The 15,235-nt window shown below is 47.4% G+C and overlaps 1 protein-coding gene across 1 annotated transcript; it reads left to right on the top strand.

The window, feature by feature from the left end:
- The first annotated feature begins 13,425 nt into the window (after positions 1-13,425).
- On the top strand, positions 13,426-15,235 carry Cby3 (chibby family member 3). Its single transcript, XM_060365073.1, has 2 exons — positions 13,426-13,476; positions 14,512-15,235. The coding sequence occupies exons 1-2, from the start codon at positions 13,426-13,428 to the stop codon at positions 15,214-15,216; spliced, it is 756 nt and encodes a 251-aa protein (XP_060221056.1). The 3' UTR covers positions 15,217-15,235.

Here is a 15,235-nt window from a genome sequence, read left to right as displayed (position 1 = left end):
CCAGAGTCTATTTTGGAAGCTCCAAGCTTAGAACAGAATTCTGCTTTGTGCAGAATACTTCAGGTATTCACTGAAGTGACAGCAAGCATCCAGGGAGTCATCCGAGACAAACCAGGCACACACAGCTTAGAGATTAACCCCACACAGGCTTATTTGAGTACCTATAAGCATAAACCTATTTCTAAAGTATTCATTTAGGCTGATGATGTAGCTCAGAAAACAAATAAATTAAGTGTTATTTATTTATAACTAGCCGATAAATATAAACTCAGGGCCCTATGCATCTGAAGGTAACACTCTATCATTGTAAAAATCCTTAGCTGTTATCAAAGACTTTTCTTTTTTGCATGTATTAGAGATAGAGTCTGTGGTGGTTTGAATACGTATGGCCCCCATAAACTCATGTGTTTGAATGCTTGGCCCATAGGGAGTGGCACTATAAGAGCTTTGGCCTTATTGGAGAATATGTGGCCTTCTTGGAGAAAGAGTGACACTATGGGGGTGGGCTTTGACATCTCATATGTTCAAGCTGTGCCCAGTGTGGCCCACAGTTTCCTTCTGCTGCCTGTGGATCCAGATGTAGAACTCTCAGCTCCTTCTCCAGCACCGTGTCTGCCCAGATGCTGCCATGCTTCCTGCCATGATGATAATGGACTAAACCTCTGAAACTGTAAGCCAGTCCCAATTAAATGTTTTTCCTTGTAAGGGTTGCTGTGGTTATGGTGTCTTTTCACAGCAATAAAACCCTAACTAAGGGTCTGACTATATAACCAGGTAGGCCTGGAACCAAGAGATCTGTCTGCCTCTGCTTTCCCAGTGCTAGGATTAGAGGCTTGTGCCACCATGCCCTGCATAAAATGTTTTTAAACTTAGATATAAAACAAACATAAAAATCAAATTAACATCATTTCCTAATTAACACTTAAAGAAGACCACAACAATAAGAAAAAAAAACAATGTTCAGGGTTGGAGGGATGGCTTAGTGGTTAAGAGCACTGGCTGCTCTTCCAGAAGACATAGGTTTGATTCCCAGCACCTACATGGTGGCTCACAACAATCTGCAACTCAAATTCCAGGGGATCCAATGCCCTCTTCTGACCTCCACTGGCACCACACACGTATGTGATGCAGAGACATACATGCAGACCAAAAAAAAAAAAAAAATCCATGCACATAAAAATAATTTAAAAATTACGTTCTGTTATTTTTGAGAAAGGGTCTCTGTACACTAGGTAGCTTTGGACTTACTGGGAACCTCCTGCTTCTGCCTCCTAAATGCTGAGATTGTATCCTGCCCAGTTTTTCAAAATTAGAAAGGAAACATTGTTCTGTTGAAAAAAGTGACCCGGTACACAGGCAGGTAGGTGTTGGGGAACCTGCGGGCGTGTGTGCTGGCAGGATGCTTGTTTTCAGCTCACCTCAGTCCTTGTGCGGCTGAAAGCTTCCCTGAAAGATCCCAGGGCTCTGTTTCCGCCTGCCTATCTGCTGCTGGAATGACCGGCACGAAAATAGTCTCTTCTTCAGTCCTGGCTAGCCTAGAACCCACCAGGCTGGTCTCAAACTCATAGGGTTCTGACTACTTCTGCCTCCCAGAGTGCTGAGATTAAAGGTGTGTGTGTGTGTGTGTGTGTGTGTGTGTGTGTGTGTGTAACACGTGTGTAGGTGCTTATAGAGGCCGGAAGAGGGCCTACGAACCCCCAAAACTTGATTTACAGCTGGGTATGAGCCACTTGACAGGGTGCAAGGAATCAAACCCAAGAAGGGCAATAGATCTTAGGCACTAAGAAGTTACTTCAGCTCCTACTTTAAAAAAAAAAAAAAATCTTGATTTTGAGTGCATGTGGTTGAGAGCATCGGATGGCACAGATGTGGATTCCAGAAGCCAACTTTCAGGAGTCCTTCTCCCTTCTACCCTGTCAAGGCGGGGTCTCTTGTCTCTGTTGCTGCACTATAGAACTTCACCAGCCGCTGTTAGCGGCCTAGTGATTCTGCCACCACCCCCTTCTCTCTGCAGAGGCGCTGGGGTGACAGGTGTGCACCACCACGGCCAGTGTTTTCCCTGGGTTCTGGGGACTGACCTCAGCTCATCAGATTTTCATAGCTAGTAGTTTTAACCTATGAACCATTTTCCCAGGCCTGTTTTACTCTTTGCAACACACATTTTTCTCCAGGAAGGACAAAGGTCACCAGCAGAATACCTCGGACTCCAGGCAGAATGGTGTAGCTCAGGTAGCACAGCTGTCCAGTATGCCCAAGGCCGTGGGTTTGAGACCTAGAACTTCAAGGAAAGAAACAAACAAATATCAGAAGCCAGAATGAAATTGTTCTTCTCCACATTTTCAGTTATAGGAGTGCCATCCTTGCTTGCCGGAAGAGACCCACTGACCAAGATATACATGGTACAGGGAAATCTGAACATTTAATGTTGGCTTTTTAAAAAAAAAATTATTTTCAGGGACAGATAGATAAGGTCTGGCCTCAAACTCAAACACTCTTCATCCCAGACTGGCCTGGAACTTTCTGCAACCCTCCTGCTTCAGCCTTCAGAGTTCTGAGTTAACGGGGGTATAACCATATACAAAGCCAGGTGCAGTGGCACACGCCTGAGATCCCAGCACTCAGGGAGACAGAGGAAGGAGGCTCTCTGTGAGTTCAAGGCCAGCCTGGTCTACAAAGTAAGTCCAGGACAGCCAAGGCTACACAGAGAAACCCTGTCTCAAAAAACCAAACCGAAACAAACTAAAACAAACAAACAAACAAACAAAAACCCTACACCAAGCCATGGCACATGTCTTCAATCCCAGCAGTGGAGAGGCAGAGGCAGGTGGAGCTCTGTGAGTTTGAGACCGGCATAGTCTACATATCAAGCTCCAGGCCAGGGAAGGCTCACAGTGAGACTGTCTCCTAACACAACAACAACAAAAAAATGTATTGTGTGTATATTATGTATGTGGATGCTATCCCAGTCAGAGGACAACTGACCTGGGGTGGAGCTGGTTGTCCCCTTTACCTTTGTGTGGATGCCAGGGATCAAAGTCAGGTTGCCAGGCCTACACAGCAAACACCTTTATACACTCCGACATCTTGCAAGCCCACAGCTGGCTTTTTTGTTCTCCTTTCCTCATGTCATTAAAATGATACCTTTATGTTCTCATATTCAGATCTGTAGGGACTTGGAACTCCCTCCTCATAGAGACCAGAGTTAGATGATGAGAGGAAAGCTCTAAAAAAAAAAAAAAGGTAAGGGGGGTGGGGGGGGGAGAAAAAAGTCAAGACCAGGCAAGGCATGGTGAGGATCTCACTGCATTTTCAAGGCCAGCCTCAAACTGAAATTGAATTTCAGGATAGCCAGTGCTATTACACAGAGAAACCCTGTCTTGAAAAGGAGAAAAAGATGTTATTTACTTGGGGGATGTAGAAATGGCTCAGAGGTTAAGAGCACTGGCTGATCTTCCAGGGGACCCTGGTTCAAGTCTCAGCACGCACATGGCAGCTCACTACTGTCTGTGACGCCAGTTCAAGGTGATCTGGCACACACACATGTACATGCATACGCACGCATGCAGGCAGAACATCAATGCACATGAAATAAGTAAATCTTAAAAAAAAAAGTCAAGACCTACTGTGGAGTGTTGCTTTTTGCCTTTTTTCACTTTTGTTCACTTTCGTTCTAATTTTGAAGGTCCTTCAGTTAACATTACACTTCCGTAAGGGGCTGAAGAGCGGGCTCAGCACACTGAAGCATGAAGCCAGATTTCAGATCCCAGCACTTAAGTAACAGGCTGAGCATCTATACATCTTGTAGCTATAAGAGGTGCAGAGACAGGAGGATTTCAGTGGCTTGCAGGTTTCCAGACCAGCAGAGAAACACAAGCCCCAGATTCAGGGAGAGTCCGCCTTAAAGGAACAGGTACAGACGAGAGAGGACACCTAAGGAATTCTTCTGGCCTCCACCTGGAACACACACATATGAAGTACACACATACACTCAAACACAAATCTCCTGGGACTGCAGAGATGGGTCAGGGAGTAAGAGCTGTTGTTTCTCGTCTGGAGGACCTGGGTTTGTTTGCTAGCACACACATGCACAGCTCACAACTATCCTTGATTCCAGCTCCAAGGGACCTTACTCCCTCTTCTGCCCTTCACACACACACACACACACACACACACACACACACACACAGACACACACGAACACATGCACATATGCACATAAGCATGCCCACATGTGACATAAACTCACACTGTGACAAATAGATAGAAATTTAAAAATACATTTCAATCTCTGTATATGAGTGTTTTGCCTGCCTATGTCTGTGTACCACATGTGTGCCGGGTGCCAGGGAGGCCAGAAGGTATGGGATTCTCCTGGAACTAGAGTTACAGGTGGTTGTGAGTCACCATGTGGGTGCTGGGAATTGAACCCAGTCCTCTGCAGGTGCCCTTAGCTGCAGGGCCATCTCTCCAGCTCCCAGACACACAATTTTTAAAATAATCTTTTAAAAAATATATTTATTTATTATACAGTATTCTGCCTGCATGTCTGCCTGCGCACCAGAATTCAGTATAGATGGTTATGGGACATGGTATGGTTTACTGGGAGATGAACTCAGGAGCTTTGGATGAATAGCCAATGTTCTTAGCCTCTGAGCCATCTCTCTACCCCCCTCCCCCAATAATCTTAAAGATAAACTTCCTCGAGTCGAAGAGTCAAAGTGTGTTTGTGAAAGGAATTAGCTGTTCAATGGGCATTATCTGTCACCCCTAACTTCCTGGTTCAGCCACCAAGTAAGATTTGTGTTTGGTAGCTTTCCCTTTTGGGGAGTTGGTAGAATAGAGGGAACTGAAAATTGTGTACCTTCCAATGGTCACTCACAACCTACGCAGAACATCATGTTTTGGCACTTGACAGGCATCCCTGTGTGGTCTAGAACTTATGTAGACTAGGCTGGCCTCCAACTCACAGAGATCAGCATACCTCTGGCCTCTAAGTACTGGGATTAAAGGCATGCGCCACCATGCCCTGCTTCATGGTCTATTTAATTTTGCACATTTTCTTCAGTGCCAAAGATGGAACCCATGTTCCTGTGCACACTAGGTAATGCTCATCACTGAGCTACACCTCAGCTCTTTGCGGTTAGTTAGCTGAAATTAACTTTCATGATAATTTGCATGGTGAAAGCAATGGGTTTGGTTCAAAATCTCCCTGGGCTGATTCCATGACTACCCATTGAGGGCTCCTAAGCACGCTGGTGGGGAAAGAGCCCTGAGCATTGACGATGAGGGCCTGTTTGATGAAAATGACATTCTGTTTCTACACTTATATGGAAATTCAAAGGACACAGGAGATATCAAAGCATTCCTTTCATTTATTTGTTATAAATGTGTATAGTGAATAATACAAAAAGAGAGAGAAAATCACAGAAAAACCATCATAAACAGAATCAATTAAAAATGGAGCAGACTTAAATGTAAAACTAAAATTGTAATTTTCCAGAAGATAAAGGGTAAAATTAGTTTCCTTAGGATTTATAATGAGTTTTTAAATATGACACAAAATTATAAACTCTAAAAACAAAACAAAAAATGATAAATGAGAACTTTTACCCTAATAAGAAATCACAGACTACATGGCAATGTTTGCAAAATTTACTTGACAATTTTTGTTTTGCAATAAAAAACTACAAGTCAAGCCAAGAGGTGGTGGTGCATGCCTTCAATCCTAGCACTTGGGAGGCAGAGGCAGGCAGATCTCTGAGTTTGAGGCCAGCGTGGTCTACAAAGCAAGTCCAGGACAGCCAGGGCTACACAGAGAAACCCGTTCTCAAAAAAACAAAAACAAAAAACCCACCTACAATTCAGCAAGACACACTTGGCTACACAGTGAGCTTGAAGACAGGATGATATATATGAGACCCTGTCTTTAAAAAAAGACAATAAGGGGCTGGAGAGATGGCTCAGTGGTTAGAAGCACTGGCTGCTCTTCCAGAGGACCCAGATTCACTTTCCAGCACCCACATAGTAGCTCACAACTGTCTTTAACTCCAGCTTCAGGGGGTCTGGACATCCCCACACAGTCATGCATGCAGTCAAAAACAGCGATGCACATAAAATAAATAAATCTAAAAAAAAAAAAAAAAGGCAAGAGCTAGGCATGGTGTCACATGTCTTTAATCCCAGCACTCAAGGAGGCAGAGGCAGGTGGATCTCTGTGAGTCTGAGGCCAGCCTGGTCTACAAAGCGAGTCCAGGACAGCCAAGGCTACACAGAGAAACCCTGTCTGAAAAAAAAAGAACAACAACAACAATCACAAAAAAGACAAAAAATCCAATTTAAAAAATTCACAAGAGCTGGATGGACATTGCATGCCTATATTCTTACCACTAGGAAGGCTGAGGCCGGGGGATTGCACATTCAGAGCCAGCAGGGGCTGTCTTGGAAGGCCATCTCAAAAAGGAAAACAAGAAGATAAAACAGGCAAAAGACTTGAACCACCATCTTGTTAGAAAATTGCAAATTAAAACCACAGATCAGGCAATTACAGACATGGTAAGGCAAAGGCTAAAATGAATCCTTATCTTAGCAAGCTCTGACCAGGCCTAGAGGAGCTGAAACCTGGGGTCACTGGTGGTAAGGACGTGCCACGAGCAGGTCAGGGGGAAAAGGCTACCACACCTGCCATGTGACTCTACCATTCCTGTGCTTGTATTAATTTCGAGAGAAATGGGGGAGTGGGAGGAAGATGTTCAGACAATGATTTGCACAGACTTGTACTGAAGTTTTATGTGTACTTGTCTCCACATTAGAAACAACCCACACTTCTACCCAAAAAGAAATAAAATATTGTGTGGTATAACCAAATGATGGAATACTATTCACCTACAAAGTGAAATGAATTGCCAGTACAACATGGGTACCTTAAAGCAAATGTACTGCACTAGGCCAGCTGCTTCCTCCACCTTGCACAGGAGTACATGATGACCGATTCCAGTCTCTAAAGTTCCAACAGACTTGTTAACTACAGTGATGAGAGCAGATAACTTCTGCAGGCAACAAAAACCTTTACTGTATTTTTATTACTATGTGCTTTTGGAGGTGAGGCCACCACATACATTATCAAAAGATACCAAACTGGACATTACAAACGTAGTTTATTGGGTCAATTATACCTCAATAAAACTGTGACAGAGCAGATGCCTTTCTGCAGTCCCTGAGGGCTTGCCAAGTCCAGGAGTTCAAGGCCAGCAAAAAGTTAAAGAAACTTCTGGAAAGCTGTGCTGCCACCTGCTATGCTTGAGCATTTCCCTGGGATTGGGTACAACCCCTCCTAGGGCATGCAAGACGGTGAATTAACTAAGGAAGCTGAGAAGAAATCACTGAGGTTAGAAAGGCCAAAGAGACAGTCATTTGGTGCAGTTTCATTTCCTTCCTCTGTCCCAAACATGGCCTTCATGTTTCATGCCTTCCCATTCTAGCCCACAGATCTTCAACGTGGTCTCCTCATTGTCATCCTACAGATTTAGGCGTGATAATTAAGGGCCGTCTCTAAATACCATGTCTAAATTAGTTCTCCAGGTGGTGGTGGCATGTGCCTTTAACCCCAGCACCCGGGAAGAAAAGGCAGGCAGATCTCTGAGTTCCAGGTCAGCCTGTTCTATAGATAGAGTTCCAGGACAGCCAGGGCTACACAGAACAAACAACGACAACAACAGAAACACCAACAAGCCAGGCAGTGGTGGCTTACACCTTTAATCCCAGCAGGAACAGGTGGATCTCTGAGTTGGAAGCCAGCATGGGCTACAGAGTGAGCTCCAGGAAAGCCGGGGCTACACTGAGAAACCAACAGTAAAAGACATCAATGAGCAAGTTAGTTAGTTCTCACCCTTCACCTGTCCTAAAGTTATTTTCTGCATTAGTTTTATTTTCTTCATTGCATGTATTATAGTCAGAAGTTCTCCTCTATATAATGTTTTTCCTGCCATTTTTCATTTATTTATCTATTTTGAGTTTTGAGACAGTATCTGTGTAACATTGGCTGGTTTAAAAATTGCTCTATAGACCAGGCTGGCCTGGAACTCACAATCCATCTGTGAGTTGTGCCTTGCTCCCCCATATTTTTAATTTTTTTTTCCCTGAGGCAGGGTTTCACTATGAAGCCTTGGCTGTCCTGGAACCTGCTCTGCGAACCAAGCTGGCTTTCTTGAACTTACAGAGATCCACCTGCCTCTGCCTCCTGAATGCTGGGATTAAAGGTATGTGCCACCACTGCCCAGCTTGGTTTTGTTTTTCAAGATGGGGTTTCTTTGTGTAGTCCTGGCTGTTCTGAAACTTGCTCTGTAGACCAGGCTGGCCTGGAACTCAGAGATCTGCCTGCTGGGATCAAAGGCATTCGCCACTACCTCCTGTTACTTCTATGTTGTTGTAAATTTATGAGGTGTTGGGCTAAATACTGTTATTTATTATTTGCCCTATAATTATCACGGCAGTATTATTTAACCTGCTATCACAATCAAATAAAACACAGACACCTGTTAATTTTATACTTGCCTTAAAACACCTTGGGCTGGGAAGATAATTCAACCTATCCCAATAACCACACAACCACCTTCCAGCCCCCTCCAATGCCATCCTCACCTGGGCTACCTTCCATCAATCATCTTGTAATACTTGCTTTTTCTTCATCTGGGCCTTTCCACACCATTATAGGAGTCCTTCTGACCAATGTGGTTCTTTCCCCACGCTAACCTATCATGGTGTTCTGTTTCCTGTGATTCACCTCCCCAAAGCCCCGGAACCTTACCACACCTACCCCATTCTGCCCTGCCCAGGTTTTAGGCTTTTTAATCAACCAATCAGGAATAATGTCTTAGGCAGGTTTACACAACAAGGATAGGTGTATTCAGGCAGTAACCAGATCTTGAGGGCCAGTAATTAGCATCAGAACAACCCCTAACACTTCTACTTTTAATTATGTCTTGTAGGGTATGTGCGCATCTGTGCGGATGCCAAAAAAGAAAGGCCAGAAGAGACTGGATTCCCTGGAGCTGGAGTGTGGGGCAGTATGAGCAACCCAACCAAAGTGGGTGTTTGGAACAGGTTCTTTGTAATAGTAGTACATGGTCTGACCCACTGAGCCATGACTCCAGCCCATTTTTGTTTGAAAGTGTCTGTGCGTGCATGCGTGTGAGTTAGTTAGGGTTACTATTACTATGATAAGACACCATGAACAAAAAGCAACTTGAGGAGGAAAGAGTTTGTTTTATTTTATTTTGAGGCAGGGTCTCTCTGTGTAGCCTTGGTTGTCCTAGACTTTCTTTGTAGACCAGGCTGGCCTCAGACTCACAGATATCCTCCTGCTTCCGCCTCCCCGAGTGCTGGGACTATAGGTATGCACCACCACCCAGGGCAAAAGGGCTTATTTCATTTTACATCTTGTAGTTCACTACCCAGGGAAGTCGGGGCAGGAACCTGGAGAGAGTTGAAGCAGAGGCCATGGAGGGGTGCTGCCTACAGGTGCTTCCCGGTTTGCTCAGCCTGTTTTCGTTCAGCATCCTGGGCACACTCCCCATCCAGGGACTGTGCCACACACAATGGGATGAATCGATAATTAGGAAAATGGACTACAGACTTGCACACAGACTCATCTCCTGCCGGCATTCTCTCAACTGAGAGTCCTTCCCAAATGACTCCAGCTTGTATCAAGTTGACATGAAACTAGCCAGGACTGTCAGTGTTTGTTTGTATGTGTGGGCATGCATATGCCTGTGGAGGTCAAGCGAAGGCATCAGATCCCCTAAAGCAGGAGTTAGAGTTAGTTGTAAGCCATCTGGCATGGGTTCCAGAGGACCAAACCTGAATTCTCTGGAAGAGCAGCAAGCACTCTTAGCTGTTGAGCCATCTCTTCAGCCCTTTATCCAAATCTTTACTACCAATGGTGTACCATCCCATTGCTGCTTCTGTTGTCAGGTGATAACTCACCGCTGTCCCTGCCAGTAACTGACAGAAATGTGAGGCCTGGAGGGGCAAAGCCTGGCTCCCCTCTTGACTGTGGTACAGTCTGAGCTGTGTTGCCCTCGGGATCTCCCTGAAGCCAATCTCCACTAAAACCAGTCTCCCTTCAGTGTTAAGGCTGCCCTACCTCCATCTTTTCTCCTGAAAGCACACCCCTCATAAATCACCTCAACAACAGTTTTCATCAGGACATCACATTATGAGAGATGGGCTAGTAACTCCCTGTTTCAGTCTGTTTTCTGTTACCACACTTGAGATGGTGTTTGTAAATTGAAGAGGATTTGGGAACTGAAGAGTTGGTTCATAGGTTAAGACCACTTGCTGATCTTGTGGAGACCGTGGGATTCATTTCCAGCACCACAAAGGTCAGCTCACAACTACCTGTAACAGCAGACAGGGATCTGATGCCCTCTTCTGGCCTCCTTGGGCACTGCACTCATGTGGCCAAAGCCCACACAGACACACATCAATGCAACATTAAAAAAAAAAGTAGAGCCAGGCATAGTGGTACCTGCCTTTAATCCCAGTACTCAGAAGGCAGAGGCAGGCTAGCCTGGTCTACAGAGGGAGCTCCCGGACAGCCAGGGCTCTATCACACAGAGAACCTCTGTCTCAAAAAAAAAAAAGTAAATTTTAAAAAACAAAAATTATATGGCTCACAATGGGGGGGGGGTTTCCAAGAGAATGGTGCTGATATCTCCGGGCCCTGATGTCTTCTTGACTGCAACATCGCATGGCAGACAGCACCATGGTAGGGGTTCAAGAGGAGGAGCTGCATGAAAAGCTGATTTCAAGCTTACTCTCTTGGTCTCTCTTTTGTTGTTGTTGCATTTCATTTGGGCAGTCACTCTAGGCTGATCTAGAACTTACTCTGTAGCCTAGGCTGGCCTTGAACTCAAGAGTAATCCTCTGACCTCTGCCTCCTAAGTGCTGAAATACTAACACAGGCCACCATTCACATATACATTAATTATACCTAAGAGCGGGTTTTAATTGTAACTTATAGATCACACATTGTATTTCCATACTTATCCTGTTACCCTCTCTTCCTCCATCACTATCACTAATCACTATTCTCTTTCGTACTAGGCCTTCTTCTACTTTCAAGTTGTGTGTATGTGGTGTATGTTTGTGGGGAGAGAGACCAGGAGCCCATGCAAGCTCAAAATAAACTGAAGAATGTCCTTAGGGCTGCAAACAAGAACATGGGTGACTTACAGCAGCACAACAACCTTAACCGGTGGTGAAAACATCAACCATTAACTGCACATGCCCCTTAGGGAGGGGTGGGGGGGTGTCCAGGCTCACTCGCTAAGGCAGTCTCTCGGGAAGCAACCACTCGAGCCCAGCTCCAATCCTTCTTCCATGTAGCAGCCCCACTGACCTCACTGCCTTCACTAGACCTCTCCTTTAAAGGTTCCAGGAGGGACTGAAGGTGTAGCTCCATAGACGGGTATACAAATACCATGCAGGGGGCCCTGGGTTCTATCTCACGCCACCAAAGGTTCCAATTACATATGAAGGACTATGCTTGCAAGACAGGACAATCCACATATTGTCTGGGTAGAGCAATATCCAGAATAATTTCAGACCCCCACTCCACACCACTGCTAAGAATGGTGGCTTAAGCCAAATGTGTGTCATGAGCCTATAGGCTGGAGCTGCTCAGAAGATTAAGACAGGAGGAGGATCACTTAGGCCTAAGAGACTGAGCCAGCCTAGGCTAACAGTGAGGGGACCAGGTCTCAAAAAAAAATCAAAAAAGAGGTTGGGGAGATGGCTGAGTGACGCGCTTGCTGAGCAGGCATGAGAACAGACAGCAGTATTCATGCAATGAGGTGGGTGTGACAGACTGCTTCCATAACCCCAGTGCTGGGTGGATCTGGGGTACAGGGACAAGAGGACATTGCACATCGACACACATGTACCCCCTATGTCCCGACCCGCAGGACTGTCAGCGGGAACCTGGAGGGGGCTGTGTGGGAATGGGATGGAACAGGAGATTCGAAGAATGGAGGCAAGACAGAATTCTGATCAAGTCTCGGTTTATTGTACTTTAGGTTACAGCTTATAGAGTAAGAATGGGCAACTCGGGGGGAGGAACTAGTTTCAGTAAAAGTCGCAAAGCAGGATATTCTCAAGGAAATTCTAAAAAGCGGGAGGACAGTTCTCAGGTAAGTGGGAGGCAAGTTCGCATTCGCATACTTGCCAAATCTAAACGGTTGAACAAACCTCTCCAAAGCTCAGAGCAGCACCTGCGGTCCAGGGATGGAAACTCACTGTACCATGCAAGGCACAATGTGCATCGATTCCAAGCAGGCAGGAGTCAAACAGCCATTCTGTGGCTCCACACACCCCTACACACAAAACAGAGCATAGATCTGGAACCTGAGGAAGGAAGAGAAGGAAGGAACAGGATCCCTCTGCCGTCACCTCCATTAATTCAACACACACTTCTCACGGTTGGCCAGAAGCTGCGTGGTACCCTGCCCCCGCCTGGTTCAGGGACACCATCTCTGGGAGCTTCCGGACGTTCACCCTTGGCGTTATTACAACTCCCAGAAGACACTTCCCTGTCGGAGGTGGAAGGAGCGATGAGAAGATCCCTAGTGCTTACTGGCCAGCCAGCAGAGCTGATTCTGAGCTCTAGGTTCAGTGAGCGACCCTGACTCAAAAACATAAGCCGGAAGATCAGGCATGTTGGTGCATACCTTTGATCCCAGCACTCTGAGGCAGAAGCAAGTGCATCTGAGTTGGAGGACATCCTGGCAGACATAGCTAGTTCCAGGACAGCCAGGACCAACACAGAAACCCTGTCTGTAAAAACAATAAATAAATAAAAAGTAGTGCCAATCTTTGGCCAGAGGTCACACCACTTACACCCCTACACCACACATACAAACAAACAAACAAAGAACATGGTGGCTTATGCCTATGATCCAGATGGAAGGCTAAAGTGTGAAGCAGTATTTTGTTGTTGTTGTTGGAGACACAGTTTCTCTGTGTAGTCCTGGCTGTCCTTGAACTTACTCTGTTGACCAGGCTGGCCTCTAACTCAGAGATCCACCTGCCTCTGGAGTGCTCGGATTAAAGGCATGTATCTCCACTGGCCGGCTCAGAAGGATTATTAGCCTGGGCTACATGGTAAGACCATGGGCTACAGAGTAGGGCTACCCTGTCTCAAAAGGGCCCCAATCAGAACAAAGACCTCAACAAGACAGGAGCGATATTTAGTGACAGAATGCCTTCACTCCCCTCAGTGAGGTGACAGTGCCTAGAGCGCAGTAAACGGTCCATCATCTCACCTGACTGAACACACTTCACTGTCGGCGCCTCTTCCACCCTAGGAGGCCTGGCCAGGAGGCATTGTGAGTCACAGCCGGCAGACAAGTGGGGTGAGGCGATCCAGAAATGGGGCCAGGCCTGGGACAGCGGCTCGGGCACCTCCACATCATCTTCCAGGTGAGGAACACCTAGCAAGGAGTGTTAGGGAACAGTCTTCCGGGCAGTTGTGACCTCAAGGATGGATGTGTAGGTACTTCCGGAGACAGTCTCCATGAACTAGAGGGCGGGAATCAGCCCGCCTCTGTCCACCTTTGCAGAGGCGGCGTGTGTTGATTTAATGAAGGTGTGGCAGAGAGAACCCTGCCTGCATCTCTCTTTACTCCCACCATGGGCAGGAGAGGTATTCAAAAACACACTGGAGAAGCAGCATTTTGTAGGTATTGGGAAAAGGAGATAAGAAGCAGGGAGAATGGAACCTGGTAGTTTTATCTGGGCTTTAGATTCCTTGAGGTAGAATGACCGCAGAATCCCAGTTCCCTTAAAGCTCAGCATAGGGCTAGGCACCTGTCTCAGGAGGGTGTCACTGACCATCCTGGACTTCAACATACACCTTCCCAGCTGGGCCAGGAGCATCTTGAGGGTGGACAAAGGCTTGTATTGGTGGTATCTCCCATGCAGGCCAGACCTGGCATGGAGCAGGCGCCAGCGTTAAGAATATCACACAATCCAGAGACGCAGTTATGCTAGACACCTTCCCAGACGCACTGCAGATCCTTACGAACCCCGGCTTTGCAACCCTCAGCGGCCATTCTTAAAGAATGACTGTCCAGCTTCCCTGTCCTGCACCTAAGGATGCCCTGGCTCACCTTTCTAGCTTACTTGTCTGCTATTCCAAGAACCAACCCTTATCCCCAGGCTCTGCCACACACCTGGAACATGACAGCCTTGCCCCACTAGTCACACTGCCTCACAGGTCGCCATTACATTCCCATTCCTCCTAGCACAGGCCTGTCCTATTTGCTTGGCTACTGATCCCCACCTGTGGTGGCCCACCTGTGGTCTCTTCCAGGTGCAACTCAGAGAACGGGGTTCCCAGGCCTTTACCTATGCATTCTCTTACACACCCACAAATAAAGGGTCCTGGTGGAGGTGGTTTGGGTGGATGAAGCTGGTGTGACTGTGCAGGGCTCTTCCAGTGGCCTGCAACTGCAGGACCTCCCGGAGGTTCGGGGTTGGGGCCTGGCTATCCTGGGCTGGCCGCTCACCGGCCATTTGCTTTTTAGCAGTGCCACCACTGGCTCGCCTTCATCATTCCAGGACAGCAGGGCTCCAGACACCGGCGCGCCCAGCGTGGCCCACCCACGCTTCACCCTGGAGACCTTTGAGTGCCTGGCCGCGAGCTACGCGGGCCGCCTGTGTGAGCAGTTGCGGCAGTTCTGGGCCGACCACTTCTCGCGCCGCTTCTCGCCGCGGAGGCCGCCGCTGCGCCGCATCTCATCCCTGTCCACTTTCTATCTGCTGGACCATCGCACGCGCCAGGCCGAGCTGGGGCTGAGCTACGGCGCGCCGCGCACCCGGCTGAGCGACGAGTCCTTCGTGTTCCGCGGCGGCCGCTGGAGCGCGGAGGGGCAGCGCGCACGCACGCGCACGCCCCTGGCCTCGCCCGCCCGCCCGGCCTGGAAGCCGCAGCCGATCAAGAGCCAGGCGCTGCTGGAGGAGAACAACTACCTGAAGCTGCAGCAAGAACTGCTCATGGATATGCTGACCGAGACCACGGCGCGCATGCACCTGCTGGAGAAGAAGGTGGATGCGGTTGCCGACCCCGCGACCGCAGCGCGCGCCTGGCAGAGGAAGATGCGCAAGGCCGAGGGGTCGGGCGGGCTTAAGAAACAGACGCGCGCTTCGGAGTCGCGGTGACGAAATAAAGCCATGCATA

This window comes from Meriones unguiculatus, chromosome 11 (genome assembly GCF_030254825.1).
Source record: "Meriones unguiculatus strain TT.TT164.6M chromosome 11, Bangor_MerUng_6.1, whole genome shotgun sequence".
Classification (NCBI taxonomy): Eukaryota; Metazoa; Chordata; class Mammalia; order Rodentia; family Muridae; genus Meriones; species Meriones unguiculatus.
The sequence above is the reverse complement of the archived record's forward strand: the minus strand, read 5'-3'. Positions and strand labels throughout refer to the sequence as shown.

Coding starts and splice junctions, on each gene's coding strand:
- Cby3 (XM_060365073.1), top strand. CDS start 13,426: ATGGGGCCAGGCCTGGGACAGCGGCTCGGGCACCTCCACATCATCTTC. Junction 13,477..14,511: donor ACCTCCACATCATCTTCCAG/GTGAGGAACACC, acceptor CTGCAACTGCAG/GACCTCCCGGAGGTTCGGGG.